General features: G+C 34.9%; 1 protein-coding gene, 1 long non-coding RNA gene and 1 pseudogene across 4 annotated transcripts; 2 read left to right on the top strand and 1 right to left on the bottom strand.

Annotated features, from left to right (window-relative positions):
• The first annotated feature begins 3,831 nt into the window (after positions 1 to 3,831).
• LOC120211040 lies at positions 3,832 to 22,944 on the top strand. The gene is made up of 3 exons (XR_005524561.1): positions 3,832 to 3,846; positions 13,754 to 13,755; positions 22,451 to 22,944. It is a non-coding gene; the product is annotated as an uncharacterized LOC120211040 (long non-coding RNA).
• On the top strand, positions 13,822 to 15,960 carry LOC120210971. 3 transcript variants are annotated; one of them, XM_039209617.1, is made up of 2 exons: positions 13,822 to 15,292; positions 15,332 to 15,960. In XM_039209617.1, exons 1-2 carry the CDS (start codon positions 13,889 to 13,891, stop codon positions 15,479 to 15,481), a joined length of 1,554 nt encoding a protein of 517 aa, XP_039065548.1. In that variant the 5' UTR covers positions 13,822 to 13,888; the 3' UTR covers positions 15,482 to 15,960. The 3 variants fall into 3 exon arrangements, with proteins under 3 accessions (XP_039065548.1, XP_039065555.1, XP_039065542.1); XM_039209624.1 differs by having other exon boundaries at positions 13,828 to 15,337; positions 15,380 to 15,960; XM_039209611.1 differs by having other exon boundaries at positions 13,829 to 15,960.
• LOC120210995 lies at positions 18,256 to 25,201 on the bottom strand (annotated as a pseudogene).
• Between the last annotated feature and the right edge of the window lie 165 nt (positions 25,202 to 25,366).

Raw genomic sequence — 25,366 nt, 5'->3', positions numbered from 1 at the left:
TCTGTTGCATAATTTTCAATGTGAGTAGTTGAGTTTAGGGTTTAAAATACTTGTATTTGTATGCAAATCCTATTATTAAGTAGGTTCTCTTCAGCATGATAGGCATAATTGCAAAGTTGATTCTAGGTTCGGTCTTCATGCAGAGCAAATGCTACCACTCTTGGTAAATCTTTAAGTGTCAGATTTCTTGTGCTCTGCCTCGAGGATATAGGCTACTGCACGCATCTAACTAATTGGTCCCGAAACGTGAATGTATATCATAACAATTATCCTTATATAAAATTAAGAACAATTCTTCAACAACTGAATACAACTATCATACGTCATGTTCAATCATGCACTCCTTACGTTGGAGGGCTCTAAACCCTAAACCCTTAAAAGAAGAGTATCTTACCAATTCCTAGCTTACCATTTGGACCCTACAAGGGGTTTTATTGGCTATGCTTTCAACATGATTAAGAGCTTCCTTTATCCTTTCGCATTCAGTAAGACTGTAGAGATTTGAAGGTTATCATCTTTGCGAACAAAGATTGAACTTGCAACCTATAACCATTCACAAACATCAAACTTTAAAATCTAACCACTCTTTCCAAAGATTTTTAAAAAAAATTAGGGTTTCGACAACATGTCTATCGAACACAAGAAGGGAAAAAAAGTGTCCAATCTGGAAATCAATACCATAATATCGAGAAATTTACATGAATAATTGATCGTAACTATTATGAACGCTGGTATTCGTCACAGAGGAAGAGAAGAGATATGCCTTTAGGGTTTATCGATTTGGGGTTTGTAGCGTTACATATAAATAATGAAGGAAGAAAAAACGCGTTATTTACAAGTATCGACAAAAATCTAAAACGTGTCGATACATTATGTTCACATATTTTCTCATAAAATCGGTACATTTATACCGGTTACATTGTAAATTTACCTATTACATTATAATTATCGGTTCGATGTTTTTGGGATCGATACTTTTTAAAAAATGTATCGACACTTTATGCTTGCAACCCTTTTGGCATTCATTTTGGAAAAAAAATATCGACACAAATCTAAAACGTGTCAATACATTATGTTCACCTATTTTAACATAAAATCGGTATATTTATACCGGTTACATTGTAAATTTACCTATTACATTATAATTATCGGTTTCGATGTTTTTGGGATCGTTACTTTTTATAAATGTATCGATACTTTATTCGTTCACCCTTTTGGGCATTCATTATGGAGAAAACGTATCGACACATCATTCAAAAGTGTCGACATATTATGTAGACCTATTCTGACATAAAATATGTATATTTATACCGGTTATATTACAAAATTACCTATTACATTATATTTATGGGTTTTGATGTTTTAGGGATCGATACTGTTTAAACATGTATCGACACTTTATAGGTGCACCCTTTTTGGATTTTCCTTGTGGAGTCGATACATTATGTATATATATTTTCTCAAAAAATCGGTTTATTTATACCGATTACATTGTAAATTTACCTATTACATTATAATTATCGGTTTTGATGTTTTTGGTATCGATACGTTTTATAAATATACCGACACTTTATGCGTTCACCCTTTTGGGCATTCATTCTGGATAAAAAGTATCGACACATTATGTAGACCTATTCTCACATAAAACTGGTATATTTATACCGGTTATATTACAAAATTACCTATTACATTATAATTATGGGTTTCGATGTTTTTGGGATCGATACTTTTTTAAAAAGTATCGATACTTTATGGGTGCACCCTTTTTGGGCATTCCTTCTGGACAAACAATATCGACACAAATTCTAGAAGTGTCGATACATTATGTAGGCCTATTATGTCATAAAATCGGTTTAGTTATACTGATTACATTGTAAATTTACCTATTATATTATATTTATGGATTTCGATGTTTCTGGGATCGATACTTTTTAAAATTGTATCGACACTTTATGAGAAACTTTAAGTTTGGAAACTTTATGTATGAAAACTTTGTTGTGGAGATTATAGAAAACGATTCTTTAATAAAGTGTTTCGATACATTTGCAAACATATGTAAAATACATTAATAACTAGTATTGATATTTCAACAATCCTCAAATGTATCTATATACAGAGAAGCAAATATGGAATAATCAATGATAACATGCATATTAGCTAAGTTCATAAGTTTTGAAAAAGGTAAGTTGTTACCTTATAAATGAAATTGCATAATTGATTCATATTGTTCAAGTAACATACGTTATGAACCATCAAGCGGGTAAAAATAATATCTATTGAGTTCAAAGCTAAGTTGTGAGTTGATGGGGTTGTCACACTTGTCACATGGTGGGAATAAAGTACTCACATGGAAGAGATAGATAGATTGTTTTGTTATGCACAGCGCATCTCATCCGAATGAAGATATACACACAATATAATCAAAACAAAACATACATACACAAGAAATTTATACATAATAATGTTCAAATAATGTACCCACAATGAAATTAAATCAATGAAAAAGGGTTATTTCTAACGAAGTCCGGAACATTAGGCGCCTTCAACAAATTTTCCAAATACTCTCGTATGTTACCGCCTTTTTCTAAGGACATATATAAATAATTTCAATTATCAAACTAATGAGGTGCAAATTTACTACTAAATTCGCATAAGCAGGAATAAATTTGTGTCATACTTAGAGCATTGTCGCCCGAATGGGAAGCATCATCAAAGGAATGTGGACATATGTAATTGTATTTCTATATAAACACATAAATTGTTAATCTATCAATGTATGAACACATGTTTAATTGGAAAAACATATTGCATAAATGTAACTTAACGGATTATAAATCATTTTTTCCGGTGAATCATCGACCAACAGTGTATTTAGGTCGTTAAAATAAGAAAACGCGTTCCAAACATCATTGAGATCTTTACAGTAGGTAACATTATCGTATGTTTTACAATTTGCTTGATCCTGTTCACAAACATTCGAACATAAATATGTAGGAATCATAGATAAATAAAAGTCAGCAAACTGTAATGAGATTCATCTTACCCAAGTGAATAGAAAATGGTCAGACAACAAAGGTAGTTTTTCAAGTACAGGGTCGATGTTATGCCTGAGATTGAAATCAAGTTTGAATGTTAACATTTAATTGTATATTAACGATTTTGGCTACAGAAATTCAATTGCTCAACAGTTCTAACCTCATCTTGGAAAACATTTTGGCTATCTTAGGATGTAGGCAAGGACACCATTGACATCAAAAATTATAAGTTTTCTTGCAGGCGGCGTTGCAGACACGATATACTTGTTTGGATTATCATAATCATCATCATCATCATCGTCGTCATCTTCATTGACCTCTTGGTTGTCCACATCTGTTAAAAGAAAATAAAATACATTTCAGAACGTGTAAATGTTTAGAAACATAAATAATTAATTACCTAACTCGTTTGGTTTCGTTGACATAATTCATCACGCAACATGGAGACTTTATCGCACAATGATGAAATATCGGTGGGAATCGATATGCTCCCGAAAATTGATCCATGTATTCTATCACCGTCTTAATTGTGACATCCTCTCCAACTGGAGCTTCTTCCATCATTGTATCTCCAATTGGTTGGTCGTCTTTATGGCCAATGGGGTCCATTACCTCCCTCTCTTGATCTAATCCGACCTCCTTGACACGCTTCCAACCGACTTTTTCAACAAAATCATATCCCGTTTTTTTAATAAATAACATGTCAATATTGCGGGTTAATCGAACAAAGGCGTCATGCGAAAAATCAACTTCTTTCTTATTCACAAGATGTGTAATGACAGATCCATATGGTAGTGAAGTTGAAATTGTTGTTCCCTTTCTGACCATATATACAATTGTATTAAATATCAGTTTAGCAATGTTTGGAGCCCTTTTGGATTTATACTTTGCTATCCACCAATAATCGTTGTCTCGAAGCGTTGAATGTTTTCCCCCAATAGGCTGTATATACCAAGAGAGCATTTTGTGAAACACCCTCGACTCTATATCTACGTGAATTGGGCTATTTCTAGCAACCTGTTGTATTGTAGTATCTAAATTATTTTCATCTGAATCCCCTTTATTCTCGACACCTAAACCCTCTGCAATAGTTTCCAGAGATATATATATATCATTCCCCATGACATGTGTATTAATTCATATTATATTAGTCTTATTAGGCTTGTGCTGTAAGGAAGCATTGTTGTAGAAGACTCTAACTAGGTTGGGGTAATATTTTGGTTATACACCAAGGAATTCAAGTCAACCCCAAGATATAAATATGGATTTAAAACTAAATGCATATTTATCATCAAATAAGAAACCCAGGTCAATGACACGTTCGGGACGAATCTTCCTTACTTTAAAACTCGTCTGCCATCTTTCTTTCGTTCAGAGTTTAGAACGACCTGATTTCCTCAGAAGAAGCGATTGTTTGAGAAGGAGGTTATGGTTGAGAAGACCTAGGTTGAGAAGAGCTTTGAGAAAGACCGCGCTTCTGACGCTGACGTTTTAGAGCCATTTTGGGTGTCGATGTTATTACATTGGAACACAAACACATTCAGGAAAAAAAATTCCAATGTGGAAATCAATCAAACCCATAAAATAATAATAAATTTACCTGAATATATGATCGTCACTGTTATGATAACGCTAGTATTCGTCGAAGAGGAAGAGTTATCTTCTGCCTTTAGGTTTAGGGTTTCTTAATATAGAGTTTGTATCGATTATAATCTATAAATAATGAAAGGGGAAAACACGATATTTAAAATGGTATCGACACAAATTTAACAATTTTCAAAACGTTATGATGATCTATTTTCTCATAAAATCGGTATATTTATACCGGTTACATTGGAAATTTACCTATTACATTATAATTATCGGTTTTGATGTTTTTGGGATCGACACTTTTTAAAAATGTATCGACACTTTATGCATGCAACCCTTTTGGCATTCCTTCTGGATAAAAAGTATCGACACAAATTACACAAGTGTCGATACATGTTGTAGACCTATTCTCTCATAAAACCGGTATAGTTATACCGGTTACATTTTAAATTTACCTATTACATTATATTTATGGGTTTCGATGTTTCTGGTATCGACACTTTTTATAAATATATCGACACTTTATGCGTTCATCCTTTTGGGCATTCATTCTGGACAAAAAGTATCGACACAAAATAAAAAAGTGTTGATACATTATGTAGACCTATTCTCACATAAAATCGGTATATTTATACCGGTTATATTACAAAATTACCTATTATATTATAATTATGGGTTTAGAAGTTTTTGGGATCGACACTTTTTTTATAAATGTATCGACACTTAATGGTGCACCCTTTTTGGGCATTCCTTCTGGACCAAAAGTATCGACACAAATTACACAAGTGTCGATACATATTGTAGACCTATTCTCTCATAAAACTGGTATATGTATATCGGTTACATTGAAAAATTATCTATTACATTATAATTATGGGTTTCGATGTTTCTGAGATCGATACTTGTTTATAAATGTATCGACACTTGTTGCTTGCACCCTTTTTGGGCATTCCTTCTGGACAAACAATATCGACACAAATTCCATAAGTGTCGATACATTATGTAGACCTATTCTTTCATAAAATCGGTTTAGTTATACCGGTTACATTGTAAATTTACATATTACATTATATTTATGGGTTTCGATGTTTCTGAGATCGACACTTTCAATAAATGTATCGACACTTAATGCGTTCATCATTTTGAGCATTCATTCTGGACAAAAAGTATCGACACATAATGATAAAGTGTCGATACATTATATAGACCTATTCTCACATAAAACTGATATATTTATACTGATTATATTACAAAATTACCTATTACATTATAATTATGAGTTTTGATTTTTTGGGATCGAAACTTTTTATAACTGTATCGACACATATGCTTACCTATTTTTTGGGAACTTAATGTTTGGGAACCATACTGGACAAAATGTTGGAAACAAATCTTTGTGTTTATTAATTTTTTATTAAAAAGTCTATTTTTACGGACTACATTATAAATTTACCTTTTACTTTAAAGTTATTGAATTTTGTAGTTATTGTGTACACCCTCTATATGGAATGACCATTCAGTCCCGCACATGATGACAATTATGATGACATTTGGAATAATGCAGACAACGATCTCCATATATCGTAAGTATCAACATGACTCTTACTGTGTATAAGAAACATGTACAACAACCTACTGTTAACTTTTCTCATCTTATACATAATTACATCCACATACAAAATTATAAATCATATTCAAAATTACAAATCTTATACAAAATTAACTCTACATTTACACCATCGCTTCCTTTAGTTATTCTTGTGTCTCATGGCAGCTTTTGTTATCTTCTGTCTTCGTTGATTTTGATTGTAGCTTACGAGATCGTTTAATATTTGCGATCGATCCCACCCTCCAACAACCTATATTCAAATTGTCAGTACATTAAGTATTGTAAACCACAACATTCAATCTACGACTTTTAACAATTTAACCGCAAACGAATTTTTAATTCCACTTACAAAATCACCAGTTGCCCCTATAGAACCGATCGATTCCATCCACATCATCACATACATGCAGCAATCATATCTGTAACAAAATTTGAAAACCACACATATCAATTATGAAACCTGCATAAATTAAGCTTTCTATTTATGATAACATCTTATACCCATTCAATTGGTCATTCTTCTTATGCTCCACAAATTTAAAATTTTTCAATGGGAACTTTCCTAGAGATCCACATTCTTCTACCCAATTGTGTTTCTTATTATAACTATCTAATATTTTCATCTGCATTAAAAAATATGAAGTTATGATCCAAACAAAATCTGCATTATAATTTACATAATATCCTTTCATACATACCAATCTCTTAGCATCATTCACTCTCTGTTTAGCTGCTTCAGATGTAAACAGACTATCATATATTGTTGCAACATGATCTACCATATCCAACACCAACAGATACCAATGTGAATTAAGGTAGTTTATTGTGATCATGATCTGTAATAAATTTCACACCCAATTTGAAAAAATTCAACATTCTATATCCGAAAACATCATTTGCAATTCGTATGGTGTCTTATCTTCACACAGTCGGTGAATTTCATATAGTTACCCAATATGGGACCCCAAAAGATTGCAATACTCTCAACACTTACTTTGTTGTTGGCATCCAACGCTTGTTGCTGCAATTACGCGACAATCATTATTAATTTACCGTCTATAACACTACTTTTCAACATTTATTAATTTAACTCACCGCTAAGTGGTATGGAAGGTAGACAATCCTCCGGAGTGACTTTTTCGAATCGTAACATACTGTTCAGGCGAGAAAATCAATAACCTAACAAAATTAATTACACAATCAGAATATATTCAATAGGTTTTAACATTTTGTACTTTCTACTTACCACACCGCCAACCCATTCTGTAGGCTTCAACGTTGCAACGTCGGATATATTAGTGAATTGATTTCCCATTGAGATTACAGAATATCTGTATGAATCATTAGGATTAATATCTTGTCATGAAATATTTAAATATCACTTACAAAGCAATATATTTCACTTACCTCGATTCTAACCCGCTATTCCATAAATAATCACAAATTGCAGCTTCGATGTCATCAATTCCGCTTGGAATATCCATTTTTTCAACCTACAATTTTGCATACAAATTTTTGTCACAACAACATGATAAAGATCAAATTAAGTTTTCTTTTATTCAACTTACCTTCTGCTTCTTCTTCTGGGGTGTAGGACATTCCGAATCCAAATCTGCATCTATAACACTCTCCGGTGTATAGATCACATCGACATCCTTCCTCCTCATTTCCTCCATCTTTTCTTCCTCCATCTTTTCTTCCTCCTCACTCTTTTCTTCTTCATATTTTTTCAGTTCATCGTATTTTTTCTCTACATAGCTCTTCATCTCTTTTATTTCACCCTTCAATTTTCCCCGTCATCCAAGTATTCATCAACCACCCCCTTTACCCCGTAAGTTCACTCCTCAATTTCACAACCTCTTTCATCACTCCATCAATTTTTTCACCCCTCACCATCTTAAGTTCACCCTTCAACACCTCAACTTCTTTCACCACTTCGCCCCTCAACACCTCAACTTCTTTCACCACTTCAACATTCAACACCTCAACTTCTTTCACCACTCCATCTATTTTTCCTTCCACTTCCCCCTTATGCCTCTCAAGTGTCTCTTTAACTCTCTCAAGTTTCTATTCGACTCTTGATTGTCTTTGCATGATATCAAATTGGATTTTTTTATATCAGCCAATTCAGACATCAAAATGTCGAATTTACTCTGTCATCCCTCATCGTCATCCCCCAATACAACCATCTCTTCTTCCTTCTCCTCTGCCTCCACTACATCCTTACCAATAACCTTCAAAATAAAATTACAATATTAAGACATTGATTATATTCTTAATATTATTTAATTACATTTATTACTCTTCCTTGCTTACTCGGTCTATCCAACTTTAACTTCACCATCACTCTAACCACCTCTTCCTTCCCCCATGCACGGATGTGTGCCACTCCGGTTCTTTCATAAGCCGACACTGCCTCACAGCCCGACCAAAAATCGAACAATGCAACATGCATTTATAATAAAATTTATAATTTTATATAATAACTATATTATCATTTTATATAAAAAACAAAAACGTTCTTCAACTCATTTACCTCTAAGATTGTTATGCACCCTTTGAGGTATCTCTGGCTGCCCTTTTTAAAGGTGATTATTGATTCAATCAATCTCGAATGGACATATTCAACCCAATTGAATTCACCCTTCAATCCTTCATCGCAAATGAGCTTCATATAGTCCTTGTTCGTTGACGTATCACCCGTTGGACAAAGAAAGATCCCGATAAGGTACAATAGAACTCGGGCCTTCAGCTCATCCCCCCCGTAAGATCCACTTTTGATTTCCTCTTCAAGTTCAGCACATATCACCTTCTGCTTCAAACCATATTTGGAGGCAAGTGTTTTTCAGTTCTTACTCTTAGAGACTTCTACAACACTTTTTCCTTCATTTCCTACCCCCAAGACGACTGCAACACATGGGATCTCGAGAGGAAATGAAAAATCACCATATTTAACAATACATTGTTTGACATCAAATTGCGCCATCAAGGATCGACACAATTCCCTCCGAATAGGTCGATCCCTTACTCTTACCAACGATCCAAACTCCATTTCTCTCAGCACATTCAACTGACTTTTCTCCTTAAGGTGTATAATTAATGAATTCACCCTTTTAATGCTGCACCTTGTCGACACTTCCTACATTTTTTAACAATATTCAATGTTATAGTTCTTATATATTTTGTATCAACGTATTTACAAATTTAATGAATACCTTCTTTTCATGTGTTTTCTTACATTCTTTGTATTCTTCACTACCCATATTTTACTATGCGATGTAAGGTTCATTCTCAGCATCAGTCATCGAATTCCATTTCTCCAAGACATTATTTCTTACCTAATATTAAGCATAAACATTTTTTAATCAATACATTAACACTAAAGAATACTCAATGTCAATTTCAATTTATATACCGAACTGATGTGTTCGTCACCTTCCTTCATCCTTTTGCATTCAATCATACTGTCAACATTTAAAATTTGTCATCAATTTAAAATTCTTAAATACTTTAATCTGATTACCATTTCAACAATAATAACAAAAAGACATTGATACTTACTAGAAGTACATATATCCACCCTTTGCTTGCTTTCGAGTCTCGGTCTTAATTTCAAAGCCATCTGCGCCACCAACAATATTTCCACCCATTGACTCCATTTTTCCTTCATATATCAGTTTACGCAAATCAAATCAAATACTTGTTACATACACTTTATTCAATATACAAATATAGATAATTACTCTTGTGGTAAAACTTGTTTTCTTCAAAAGAATTTGAATGGCCACTACAAAATGTGTCGACACATTTATATAACCTAAAATATCATTTTCTACCTATAATATTATATACATGTATCCATATTTATTTTCTACCTATAATATTATATAATCGGTCTCAAATCCTACTTGACTTCGATTCGAAATCCCCAAACCAAACCCAAAAACCCTAATCCCTATTTCCTTTAAACGAATGAGAACACTCAATACTCCAAGTATCGACACATTTATACAACCTATAATATCATTTTCTACCTATAATATTTAATAAAAGTATCAATATTTATATTTTACCTAGAATGTCACTTTCTACCTGTAATCAGTCTCAAATGATTCTTTACTCCAAAACCCCAAACAACATATAAAAACCATATTTCCGATTACTGTAATAATAAAAGAGAAAATAACCTCAGTGACCAAAAATCCCAGATAATATACGATTTTGATAAACTTTTTTTGGATTTGCGAAAATGACCAACAAAATCGCAATGCGATCTTCACTATCGCAAATTCGCGTTGCATTTCGAGTTGCATTTCGCGTTGCGATTTTCCAGTTCGCGTTGCGATAGTTGAAAATCGCGTTGCGATTTTCCAGTTCGCGTTGCGATTTTCCAGTTCGCGTTGCGATAGTCTACAGTTGTCGTTGCGATTTTCCAAATTCGTTGCGAAAATCGCGTTGCGATTTTCCAGTTCGCGTTACGATTTTTGAAATCGCGTTGCGATAGTCTACAGTTGTCGTTGCGATTTTCCATATTCGTTGTGATAGTTAAAAAAAAAGATTTTGTTTCTTAAGAATTTTCTCTAAAAAGATAGTATCCGCGCGGACGTGTCGAAGACACATATTACCACGACCACGACCACGACCCGAGACGAGACGGACGGCGGCGGCGGCGCGCGAGAGTCCCCCTTGTTCTCTATCACTCAACAAGAAAGTGGGAAAGCCAAGCCTTAAATAACATTCTCAATAGTGTTTCCAATACTATGTGGGATTGAGCATTACCAACACTTGTTTCCAATACAATGTGATTATTCAGGAAACAATTAACAATCATGCACCTTAAAACAACTGAATCAGCAACCAATTGCATTAGTATTATACGATTAAATATGTCATAATTAAAAGTCAATCTACAATCAATCGTGATTATTGCAATTTTAAGCAAAACATTCAAAAATAATATCACTATTTAAGGCTCAATCCCACATAGTATTGGGAACAAGTGTTGGTAATGCTCAAATCCCACATAGTATTGGAAACACTATTGGGAATGGTATTTAAGGCTTGGCTTTCCCACTTCCTTGTTGAGTGATAGAGAATAAGGGGGACTCTCGCGTGCCGCCGCCGTCGTCCGTCTCGTCTCGTCTCGGGTCGGGTCGTGGTCGTGGTCATACGTGTCTTCGACACGTCCGCGCGGATATTATCTTTTTAGAGAAAATTCTTAAGAAACAAAATCTTTTTTTTTAACTATCGCAACGAATTTGGAAAATCGCAACGACAATTGTAGACTTTCGCAACAACAACTGTAGACTATCGCAATGCGAAATGGAAAATCGCAACGCGATTTTCAACTATAGCAACGCGAAATGGAAAATCGCAACGCGATTTTCAACTATCGCAACGCGAAATGGAAAATCACAACGCGAAATGAAAAATCGCAACGCGATTTCCAACTATTGCAACGCAAAATGTAACGCGAATTTGCGATAGTGGAGATCGCAATGCGAATTAGAGATCGCATTGCGATTTTGTTGGTCATTTTCGCAAATCCAAAAAAAGTTGGTCAAAATCGTATATTATCTGGGATTTTTGGTCACTGAAGTTATTTTCTCATAATAAAAAACTAGGGTTTCGACAACGTACTTTTCGATTCAACTGCAATAACAAACAAACAAATTTCGCTTTAGAAACGCCTTCTGAAATGCAGTAACAATTACGCTTCGATTTCAAAAACTCGTCCGTTCTTTCTATTTTTCAGAGGATATTTAACTATGCCCTTTATATTTTCACTGGATATGTTATTTATATTTAATCGATACAACTACAAAAGTGTCTATACTTTTATGTCATGTGTTGATACTTTCGATAGTATAATTACCTATTTCTTTGAAAGTATCGATAAGTTATTACGCGTACTTATTAAAGTATCGACACTTTCAATATATCCGGTAGCGCTTTACCGGTTTTGTCATTTTGAGACCGGTTGTCATATTTTTACCTGTTATATCGTTTTGGACTCGACACTTTATAGGCGCTAAAACCTCTTCTCTTTTAAATTCACAAAATGTCGATACTTATATTAAAGTATTCACACTTTAAATATATTCGGTCGCTCTATACCGATTTTATCCTTTAGATACCGATTTTTTCATATTTTTACCTGTTATATCGTTATGTATCGATACATTTTTATAAAGTATCGACACTTCATAGACGCGAAAAATACTTCTCTTTTAAATTTACAAAGTGTCGATACTTATATTAACGTATCGACACTTTCAATATATCCGGTCGCTCTATAACGGTTTTGTCCTTTAGTACCGGTTTTGTCATATTTTTACCTGTTATATCGTTGTGGATCGATACATTGTTATAAAATATCTACACTTTATAGAAGCTAAAACTGCTCTATTTTAAATTCACAAAGTGTCGATACTTATATTAAAGTATCGACACTTTCAATATATTCGGTAGCGCTTTACCGGTTTTATCTTTTCGAGATCGGTTTTGTCATATTTTTACATGTTATATCGTTGTGGATCGATACATATTTATAAATAATCGACACTTTATAAACGCTAAAATTGTTTCTCCTTTAAATTCACAATGTGTCGATACTTATATTAAAGTATCGACACTTTAAATATATCTGGTAGCACTTTACCGATTTTATCTTTTCGTGACCGGTTTTGTCATATTTTTTTCTATTATATTGATGTGGATCGATACATTTTTATAAAGTATCGACATAAACCGACAAGTTAAGTTTGTCGATTGCCAATTTTTTTAACATTTCTTAATGATTTAGATCTACTACATTATTATTACTCAATATTTTCGATAGCACTAAATCAAATTTATTAAATATCTTTTAATATATTCAATAACACCGTATATTATTATTTTTTTAGATAATTTATAATACCGTATATTAACCGTATATTACCTTACCTTTTCTGAGTCATGCCCCGAAACAATAATACACGTGAAAGAAAAAATATACTTATTCTTTTTGTTCAATAAAGAGAAAAAGAGAACTTATCGATTAAACCAATTACGATGCTTTTTATTTGGAAATTTGCTGTCCACCACAACCACAAGCGAACATAAGGAATTGACAACTAAGCAATCAAATCAAAGGGGTCAAATGATAAATTAGAACAAGATATGTTGCAAAAATATATTGTTTTCAAAGAAAAGAGTCTTATCTGCAAAATTTCAGAAAATCAAGGATGTAAGGGAAAACCCCGTCTAACAAACTCATTACTTGTCGATCTTGGCTTCGACACGGAATTAGATCTGGCCGTCAATCCCTAATCATGAAGATCTAACCGTCCAGAGACTCTTCTGGTCCCCAATAAAAGCAACCGTTGGCCTCAGTGCGTTGGACAATCTGTTTTCCAGATTTAGGGATTTCGGAGAGGAGCATAGGGGAAAAGACTTCAATTCAAAGCAATTGAATCTAAAATTTCCAGTTTTTGTTTTGAGAAAACTAAAAGAAAAAAGGAAATTAACGGAGCAGTAGTAATTCGTTTGATCTGGCGTCAAATTTGAATTCTAAAATTGAAGAATTAGGGTTTCTTTTCTTCTTCTTCTTCTTCTCTCGCTCTTTAAATTTATTTGATTTACTTTTTCTTTTCAAATTATTTTATTAAAAATGAACGATCAGTCTCAGATGATGAATCAGCCTCCCCAAATGATGATGAACACGGTCCAGGTCCAAGTTCCAGTACAGCCGCAGATGATGAATCAGTCTCACCAGTTGATGGCGTCGGCGGCTCACTCTCAGGCGATGAACCAATTAGCGGCGGCGCAGTCGCAGCCCATAAGTTCTGGTCCTCAGATGATGATTCAGCCTCCTCCGACGATGATGTTGAATCGAAGCTATAAGCCTTGGCAATCTCAGGACCCAAACCAAAACCCTAACCCTAACAAGACATTCTCTTCTTTCAATCGTAATAATAATTGGAAGGGCAAAAAAGTGTCTTTCGGTAAAGATTCTTGGAAGTTCGAGAATAAGCCTTTATCCATGGGTTCTGGTTCTGCTATTTCTTTTGTGACCCCTGCTTCTGGGGGTAATACTCAAGGTTACAAGCCTCCAACTCTTAACGAGCTACAAAATCAGAACCGGTTAAAAGCCCGAAAATTCCACGGCAACAAGAAGAAATTCAATCATGGCAACAACCGGTTTGCTCCTTACGCTCCACGGAATACAACTTCGTTTATAATCCGAGCAAAAAAGTCCGGTGGAATAGCTTCTTTGGTGTCGCCATGTCCTGTGACTCCCGCTGTTCTTCCTACGCCAATATTTTCACCATCAAGGGAGGTTTTGGGTGATATGGCCAAGGAAGAATGGGGTGTGGATGGTTATGGGTCAATGAAAGGGTTGATTCGGCTTCGATCACCAGAAACTGGTCATGATGATGACGAAGATGAGGATGGGGGAAATGGTGGGGATTCAAGTGAGAGTGATGTGGAAGAACACGTGGAAGTGGAAAGGAGATTGGACCATGATTTAAGCAGGTTTGAGATGATATATCCTAGTTATGGAGCAGATTATAACAATGTTTTGGAAAATAGAGTGGATGATCAAGATACGCATATAGCTCAATTGGAAGAAGAGAATTTGACATTAAAAGAAAGGTTGTTTTTGATGGAGAGGGAATTGGGAGATTTGAGGAGGAGGTTACAGTTTTTAGAAAGGCAGAGTCAGATGGTGGAAGATGTTAATGAGGAGGTAGTCGAGAATGGGTCTGATAACGAGAGTGAGGACGGTGGTTCTGATCTTAGGGTGGTTACCAGTGCTGCTGCCCATAATAATGTGGAAATGCTGGGATTTGCTGCTGAAAACATTAGAAACGTTGATGTTGCTATGGAGGAGAACAATAATGGTGGAATATCACGAGATGAAGTTCTAATGGATGCTTTTATGGATGACATTGCAAGACAAAATGAGCTAAATAGTGAAGGGAAAGATGAGTTAAAGCCTCAAGATGCCATGGAGGGAATAATTCGAGACAAGGAAAATGATGTTAAGGTTGATGAAGCCAGATGCAGTGAGTTTGTGGAAGAGAAGAGTGTTGGAGAAGACAAGGATGAGTTTGTGGAGGAGAAGACTGTTGAAGAGGACAAGGGCGAGTTTGTGGAGGAGAAGACTGTTGAAGAGGACAAGGCTGAGTCAAGGTGTGAAGAAACTAGCAATGAGGCTGCTGACAACACTGAAACAAAGAAAGAGGAAGTGCACTTGTGAAGAACATTGGCGATGGTGACTGACTGGTTGGTTTAACTTGCCTGGGGTAATGTATGACTTGGGAACCTTTGGATTATGGTTATTGAAACGGGCAACTTCTGGATATATGCGCCCTTAGTAGATTTAGTGTATGGTAGTTCTTAGCGCTGTTTTTACATTTTCTTAGTTTTATAGGGTAAAGAGAGGGTGCATGGATTTTGCTCTCCTTTCATTGCCCTCATATGCTATAGGAAGCAGGCATCCTTTCTGGCTTTTTTTTCTGTTCCCCCTCCTTTTATCTTCCTTTTGGTTTGGGAAGGGATAAAAGGCGTGGGGGTGGGAAAGGAGAGCTGTATTTCTTAAGCTGGAAGAGTTTTATCCATAAAAGTTCTTCTGTTACAGGCATATGTTTGTGTTGATTTCAACTTCTTCACTGTTTGAAAAAGAACCATCTAGTATGTAAGGTAAATTTGTGCTTGATGTATTTGTGATGTCCTGAACTGAAACTTCTTTAACAATCATTCCCCTTATTAGCATGCAGAGGTGAACTCTTCATCACATGTGCAAGTTTTAATCAGTTGCCTATGATTGTTTATTTACATATGTTAAAAGGTGTGGTTGTTCTATTTTGATAATTTGATACTTCCGCTTAATAATTTAAGTGAGGTTTATGGCTGTGAGATGGTTTACTTCTCTGCTAATAGGTAATTATTCTTATAGAGGTAACCACTCTCTTGTTAACTTTTATGAACGCATGAGCTTATTGATCATGCTCAATCTTCCTCTTAAGAAGGAAATGGTGAGATCGAAATTGAAATGACTATTTTTTCTCGGGGGCAATTAGATGACCCAGAGTTTCCTTTAAACAGGAGGAGCAATTAATTAATTGTTTGTTTATATATATCTTGGGTGTAGAATTTACAGGAGGATCTGAAAGGGTAAAAATCTAGTAGCTTCATTTGTTGCATCAGCTGCTGAATCCTCTTTACCATTGAACTGAAACCTGTGGAGGTTTAGTTTCCTTACAAATATTATTGAAGTACTCTTGTTTTAGACTTGCATGACAGTCTTGAAACTAAGAGAAACAATGTTTTTATGGATTGTATCCATCAATGATCATGTTAGGTTGTCAGATTATCTGGTCATTTCAATTGTTTGTTGCTTTATGAATTCCCAGGAGTACGAGCATTTGAGAGTGATTACTATGGCCTGAAATTGGGACACAATGTTTATGATTGAGCTATATTTTCTTTTCTTTTCACTCAATTTGTTGGCACGGTATGTTTGAAGACATGAAATAAAGCTTGTATCTTTTAAAATTGGCATTGGATTCCAATTTTATAGATCAGATGCGAAAGAGGTAAAAGGTTTCTTGCATTGATTCCCAGCACCTTTGGCCAATCCTACAGGCTAACCCTATATCAGACGACCTTAGCAGTCATTCGAGAAAGATTTGTTTGGCTAAGTTCAGATTTGAAAAGAAAAAGAGAAACATGTTTAAAAAGTGTCGATAATTATGGTTTGAGCTTTCTTTTAAGTTTTAATCATATTAAAAAATAGATTTCCTTCAGAAAAAATAAAATTATTTTCTCTGAAAAATGATGTTTTAATATTTATAGAATGCATCACAAGTGGAAGATGCGGGTAGAAGTTGGTCTTGCGAATGTGACATTTCCTCTTCTTTTTTTGATTCGTTTGATTTCTTGGCTGGTAGCTGGGAGGAGGGAAAGGAAAATGAAAAAAAGTTCTTTTAATCGTATTATTTTACTTCAATAAATCTACTAGTATGGGTTCCTTCCGCTTCGCACAGAGAGTTTTTCTTTATTTAAAATAATAATGATAAACTATTTCTTTTTTAAAAAATCATAAGAATATCGGTGTTTTCTTTTTCTCTTCTACAAAGACTTTGCAAGATAAGTTTCTAATGCTTTAGAATGATAAATTCAATTCTAAATATCTTTAATCTTCTTAATGAAACTCTTGAAATGACAGTTTTGTCAATGTATAAAATTTGAAGGATTTTTTATATAAATAATTAAATTGTCTTAAAGAAAAAAAAATACATACTCAACTTAACTTGATTAAAAAATTAAAATAAAATTAAAATAATAAAATAATACTCATAAATTTAACTATCTCGTTTCAATCAAATACTCACTCATACCCAGAACAATACCGAACAGGATCATAATTTATGTTCGCTGGGCCTTTTTAAACCAAATCTTATCAGCTGACCTCCCCACCTAATGCAGTCTACTCACACAGTTAAAGTTCAGTGATGAATCAGGGCCTCAACTCATGCACACTGTACGCTCTAACAACATTAATGATAAGCATGTGATAGCAAAGGTTTGTTCCCTTCCACTATTGAATAACCCCTTGAATCCACATACCTATTTCCTTTTATGTATATAAAAATTGAAAGGCAAAACACACTTATTTTAGCCATACAAATCACGACAAAAAACAAAACAAAAAAGAAGAGTAAAGAAAACCGGAATAAGAGGCTCATCCAATTGAGAACCTGCACAACATCGAAATATGTCAATCCACGTATATGGACATAAGGAAAACCACATCAATGATCCCCTTACTACTAAAACTACAACACCGCTTGTCCAAGTACGTATTCAAATCAAAACCCCAGAAACCAGCATTCTGAACCCAATAACTTACCTTCTACCTGGAAATTAAAGTGTAAAGTAAAAAAAAAATAATAATGTAAAATACTGATACATACATGAATTTATATAAATTCTTACTGCTTCCCTTGCATTTCCATTTGTATCCGCTTGTCCTTTATTCTCTGTTCTTCACTCTTTCTGTTCTGGATCAGTCAATTGTCATGGGTTGAGTCATGCAACACCTGAAGCGGGCCTTACGAACAGTTGTCAGTACATCTGTTTCAGCAATCTCAAGCATCTTCACGATATCATTGAAGGGAGGACGGACTTCTGGGTTAATGTCCCAGCAACGCATCATGATCTCACGCAGTACAGGGAGGCAATCATTTGGAATAACTGGCCTTACACCCTTATTCACCACAGCAAATGCTGCCTGCACTGCAGTCATGTTCTGGAAAGGAAGCAAGCCAGTGATGAGCTCCCACAGGACTATTCCAAAACTATACACATCTACCTTTTGCGTGTAGGGTCTATGCTGTATCATCTCTCTGCAAGAACAAAGGATAATTACTAATATGAATAATGAACAAAAACATGTAAAATAAGTAACAAATACAGTTATACCAATTCAGTTGGTCAGCAAAATGCAATTTCATGTAAAAGATAATTCAGTAAAACTAAATGTCAAAACAAATACATCAACGAAAACTGTTACATAGTTATTTATTGCCTTAGACAAATCTAATTAAAATAGCAAGTAGAGTGACAAGATCAAGTGATGCAATGTTCTCAACTAATTTCTTTCCCAGTGGGGAATCATCACAGCAGGGGCCATTAAGTCAAAAAGACAGGAAAAAGGGTTTAAAAACAGAACTTATTCCTTGGGTATTAAATATACACAAGAACATTATGTCTGCTCCTCGAGCAGCAAAGTTAGTTAACTATTCACCGATGACAACACAACATAAAATGCTTATATATGATGCAAATAACTGCCGTGGGATTCTTCCCCACCAGATATTGTTATATCAACTAATGCATAGGCTCTTCACTTTACATTAGAGAATTTTAGAGATCCAAGTACCTGCTTCAAAACAAAGCCTAGAAGGTGTTACTTCAGATTACATATTTTCAACTAAAAGAAAAAACAAGATACTAAAACAGAGAAAAAGGAGAGAGGAACTCTCATATGCTAAAGCTTTGTTAGTAAAAGTTATTTTTTGGTTAGCAGTCTCTTCCTTTCACGGGCATTGATGTCCTCTCCAACTTCTAGCAAAACAACAAGACCTGATCTTATATTTTCAATTGTCTTTCCTCTTTCTCACTTCTCTCCTTCTTACGAGTTTTCAAGATGCCTTTCTGTTGTCAGTAAACAATTAGGGTGGTAGCCACCTTTTTATTCTTCAGGTACTAAATTTTTTGAAGCAATCAGTATACTTGAAGCTATTCCAAGGACGATTATAAAATCTGAAGGAGAAATTACACTTTTCTGTTTAAGCTATATAACCCATGGATAATATTCGAATTTGTGGAATAGTTGACCAGACAGCACATGTCAACAGTTGCTGTTTTTGAATTGTCTCATTTAACAATTTTTTTTTTTGATAGAAATTGTCTCATTTAACAATGCTGTAGATATTGTCAATGTACCCTTCAAATATAACCTTAAGAGACCTTGTTCAGTTTAAAGCTAGGACATTTTTAGGTAAAGCATACTTGCATCCAACCTCTCTATTTGTTTTTTTTTTTAAGAATAAGAGGCTCGTTAAAAACCACCTTCATGATTAATGGAGCTCGTAAAAAGCTCCTTAATCAGCGGAAGGAGGAAAAGAGTGCCTTGGAATTTCATTAAAATCATAAATAGTACATAGGAAGAACAACATCCTAAAACTCCCTTAATGGGGAATAGAAACCTAAAAAAAACATCCCTAAACACACAACACATGCATCAATCTATTCCAGCCTTAGCTAATGCATCTGCCTCTAGATTAGTTGTCCTATTTACCCATCTAACAACACCTTCAAAGACTTTAAGCCTATGAACAATATCTTTAACCATAAAAGCATAAACATCTGGACATAATTCAACTTCCTTAATCCAATCCACTGCCACCTTGCTGTCACTCTCAATAATCAACCGGTCCTTGATCCGCTCTCGAAAATAGACAAAGAACGACAACCCCTTTTGAATAGCTTTTAATTCCATCAAGGTCGGAGTCCCGGACCAGCAGACTCCTTGAAAGAGCCTAAGTTCAATCCTAAGGAATCTTTTAAAACTCCTCCTAACCCGCTTTTCTTCCAATCACTTGTAGTAGCAACATCAACATTTAATTTTACAAAGCCCTTGGGAGGAGGAGACCAAGGAAAAATAGATACAATCGGATTAGAATAGAGAGAACAAGAGTCTCCTAAGGAAGGGTCTGATATAAGTGAATCCTTAGGGATATAAGCCTCTTTATGCTTTGCTAAGAGCCAAGAAGCAAGTCTAAACCTTGCTAAGAAGAAATATTCAGCCTGATCTAACTTCCCCCCTTCAAACACAATAAAATTCCTAATTTTCCAAGTGGTCCAAAGAACAACCCCAGGAATAAATGGCCATATAGCTGAGTTAGTCTTCAAAGTATCCCAAGCTAGGAGAAAGCTTTTAGCATTAGCATGAAAAACAGAATTGATCCTCCAAAAATTCATAAATTTGTTCCATAGAGACCACACAATCGAACAAGAGAAAAACAAATGAGAGGAAGAGTCATCCACCATCTTGCAAAGAGGACATAACACATCTTCAATTCCCTGAACTCCTCTTTTAACTAGTTCCCTCTTAACAGCCAGCTTCCCAAGTACAACCTGCCACAGAAATGACTCCACTCTTGGAGGCAGCAGTCCCCTCCAAATTATCTTCTTCCAAAAATAAACCTCCTCCGATCCCAAAGAACCTGATGAAGAGAGATTAACACAAGATCTTACAGTATACACCCCATACCCGGAGCCTTTCCAAATCAACCCATCAGAAATTTCAATAGATAGGGAAAAATTCGAAATGACAACCATCAAATTAGACCATTGTTCAAATTCCCAATCATTCAAATTCCTTCTAAACTAAACATCCCAAATCCAGCCCATAGAGCTATATTCACCAAATTCAAATAATTTGCCATTCTTGTTTGTGGAAATATAAAACAATCGAGGGAAAATGACCAAAAGAAGATGGTCCATAGCCCAAATATCTTGCCAGAACCGAATAAATTTGCCATCACCAACTTGAAAACTACACATGCTTCTAAACTTAGAGCCAATAAAGTCTTCTTTGAAGTGATTATTCACTACTGATCTCCAAATCCAATAAACTTTAGGTGGAATCTTACTATCAAATAGTAACAAGGATGAATCATTTAACCTCTCTATTTGTGGAATGCTTCTGACAACGGAAAAGTGATTTTCCACCTCATAAGCAATGCTAAACACCCAAAAATTGATTTAAAATCATGGTTGGAAAAGTGATTTTCAACCTAACCTCAACATCTCAAATTTCTAGCTTTTGTTGTAGAAAATCACTTTTGGGATGAAATTATATTTTTATCCTCAAATACTATATTTTCAATTTACAACACAATGTCTAAAAGGGACATTTTATCTTTTTAAAATCACTTTTTAACAGCAAGCTCAAACAACTAAATTTTAAACTGCATTTTTCAAAAATACTTTTTTACAGCACTTTTCAAAATCACTCTTTAAAAGTAATACCACCCTGTGTTTCGACTCATATTAGGCTGTTATCAAGTTCATTAATTCACTTTATTTCTCTTCCTCCCTTGGTTCAACATGATACAACAAAACTAGTAACCATGGGAAGGTAGATTCCAATGCATGGCAATTAGCCTCTTTAGAGCAGTACCGTTTGAATTTAGAGAGACAGGTCATAAGCACTATTAGCCAGTTCAACCTCAGTGCCGTGCAATAAGATGTTGCAAACATAAGACATAAATTCCAAATAATCTCCAGGGAACCATTGCAAATCTTCTCTTGCTCTGATGTTGCCTAAAACTAGTTATTGGGCCATCTGGAAGACTTCCTCATAACTCTCAAATAATGTTTATATGGTTTTATTAAATCAGAAAGAAATTAATTGGCATGCAGGGCAGCACACATCAATCAGAGAGAGGTATAAACCAATAATAAAAACAATGGATCACTTCATATGTGCTAATCCCAAGAAAATCAAGATCAAAAGGAAACCAAGAGCAATCAAACCAAATAACTTTAAATACATCAAAGAGAAAGTACAACTATAATGGATGGATGAATACTAGAGTTGGATTCTAAGGAAAATCTTTCAATACATTCAAATTGCACCCAGATCTAGCGATAGAACATTACAATGTTCTAACCAAACAAAAAAAGAGAACTCAAAATATCTAAATATAATCACAGTCATGAAGAAATTATCTTCATTCAAATAATCAAACAAAAGCATCAGCCATTTTAGAAGGAAGCTGCTAGTATGCATAACGAAGTCGAAGAACTTCATAATCAAATCCGGAATTCAAATAAAGATGCAAAATAAACTGTTTTTGTTGATGATCTCAAACAGAAAGCTCAGAACATATAATTACAAGCTCAAAAAACGAAAATAGAAAATACCAGAACCTTAACAGCAAGACTTACTAACGTAATTCACAACAGAAGAATATAAAAGATAAATCTGCAAATCATTAGAGTTAACTACACAAAGGGGTAGGAAATCGAAACAGAAATAATGCACAACCTTGAGGGTCTTCTTTTAAAGGGAAAAAAATCTGAGTTCATGCAAGTTATCAAGAATCATCTAACAAAGATGAAAACTGCCATCAATATTTTTTTTAACAAAAACAGATAAATGGCATATTGTAAAAGGGGTAGAAACTTTAACATATACAGGTTGAAAGACTTACGGAGCCATCCAACGGTACGTCCCTGTCTCTGGTGTCATGCCCTCAGTCTGCACCTCAATACGTGCGACTCCAAAATCTGCAATCTTTATTGATTTATCAGCAGCTATTAGAAGATTATCTGACTTCAAATCCCTATGAATAAACCCAAGCCTATGCACATAGGCCATCCCTCTAGCAACATCCAATGCCTGCTTAACTGCCAATTTTAATGGCACAGCACGATTCTGCCTCCTTGTCAAAAACAGTCGAACTGAGCCACCCTTTGCATACTCCGTCACAATGCACCAAACCATAGGTTTGCGACAAGCCCCAATAAACCGCACAATATTTTGGATGCTTCAGTGTTGCAAGCATCATAACTTCCTGCTGAAATTGTTGTTCCATAACTTGTGCCTTCTCTGGGCTATTCTCAGGCCTTTCTAATATCTTAATCGCAACATCCTCACCATTATATGTACCTCTGTATAACTTCCCAAAGGCTCCTTGAGCAAATGCTGAACCCATGTTAAGTTTCCTTAAATCAATAGTCCACTCATCATAATTCAACAACCCCTCAGTTGGATACCTATTATCCATCAATGCTTGTGCTAATGCATCATCATTAAGTGCATGGCCAACTTTACCAGGACGAATCACACTCTGTCCCACAGAGACAGAGTAATTGTGGCGGTTCACAGGCTTCAGACCAGGGTGACTTAAAATGTGGGTTAGAGAATCATTAGAACCGACACTACTGTTTTCAACTGACATGGACACAGACCCACCAGCATTACTTGTCTGTAAACTGTCAATAGACATGTTAGTGCCCTCTCCTAGCTTTTGGTAAAACTCTTGAGTAAAATCATAGTAATTGTTATCATTGTTGTTGGTTCCTCCGATAAGTCCTGTAAGTTTAGGACCCTCGACCATTTTCCCAATCATGAATGAAACCCCAAACAATCAAAACCAGAATAAAGTTTCCTTAGCCCAAACTCTTGATACTCATTTGATGGCACAATCTCTATCCAAACTGCCCTAAAACCAACAAAAATGAAACCTTGTGAGTTACCGTCTGACATTAAGTGCTAACGATTATGCACAAGCAATCATCAGTTTCTACAACATGACTACAATCAAGAGAGAGAGAAACCAAAAGTGCCCATTAGCAAGTAATGGGAGGTAAATGAATATTTGGAGATTTAAGAGCATAAATAATATTACAGGGAAAAGATACATCGAGAATGAGTTTTCAGATATCATCAGACATCCAGGGTCCTTCCATTTTTCTCTTGGGGTTTGCTACTAATTTTTACTATTTGAGAAAGGATATAATTTAGAAATGATTGTTCATAAGTTTAGCTTTAAAAGAATCGAATAAAGAAATAAGGTATTTGGTTATGGTAAATAAAACCCTCCCAACCGCTAGCAAACCCTAGAAATGTAATTACTGGGGATCCCGGATTGCTTAAGCCCCATCGAAGCTCATAAGCCAGAATAACAGTTGGAGAAACAGTCAAATCCTCAAAGTACCAGAGTGACCGAGATTGAAATGCAAAAGAACTGGCTTTTAGGATAAAAAAAGATACGGGCATAACCTAAAAAATTAACAAAGAAAAAAAAGCCTCAGAAGCCTTATGTCTTTAGAGAAAGTGAAAAACTGTACAGAATGAATTTTAGATCAACCAGACACAATTAGAAAATCAAAATTCTTACCATAGATTTTACATTCAAATTCTACATCCTTCCCAGTCCAAAATTTTTATTTTAACTAAAAAAACCTAAATTATCAAGAAGAAAACCATCTTCCAGCAATAAGGTACAGATCAGATTATGAAAAGACGACTAAAAATAAAATAAAGCTCGGAAAATTGCAGAAAAGCAGCAGAAACTTTAGCAGGACAAGTGACTAAGAGATCGGATTCAGAGGGGATATATAAATAAAATGCATACCTGAAATTTATTATTATGAAAAAAGGTAGACGGAATTTAGATAACGACTGATTCAGATGCTTAATTTAATAAATTCTTCAAATGCCTCCTGCAAGAAGAAGAGCAAGACGAAGAAGACGAGCAAAATATCTAGCAAACAAAGAAGAAAAGCGGAAGAAAGAGCTGAAGCCAAAGAAAAGACCGAAAATCCCAACAAAGAAGAGGAGAAGTTGAAGACGAGAGGAGCAGTATTTGCTTCGCGATTACTTTCAAAGCCTCGTAGGCTTTTTTATTGTGACCAGCCCAACACCAGTCGTCACAATTCTTCCCCATTTTTCCACTCGCTTAAAATACACGTGTCGGTAAAAACCGTTCTTTCTTTTGCTTTTTCTAGGACTCAATCCTCTAATAACGCGCGTCGTTCCTTCGCTTTTCTTCTCTTCCCC

Source organism: Hibiscus syriacus, unplaced genomic scaffold (assembly GCF_006381635.1).
Source record: "Hibiscus syriacus cultivar Baekdansim isolate YM2019G1 unplaced genomic scaffold, ASM638163v2 tig00000715_pilon, whole genome shotgun sequence".
Classification (NCBI taxonomy): Eukaryota; Viridiplantae; Streptophyta; class Magnoliopsida; order Malvales; family Malvaceae; genus Hibiscus; species Hibiscus syriacus.
Note: the sequence above shows the minus strand (reverse complement) of the source record. Positions and strands in the feature narration are given on the sequence as shown.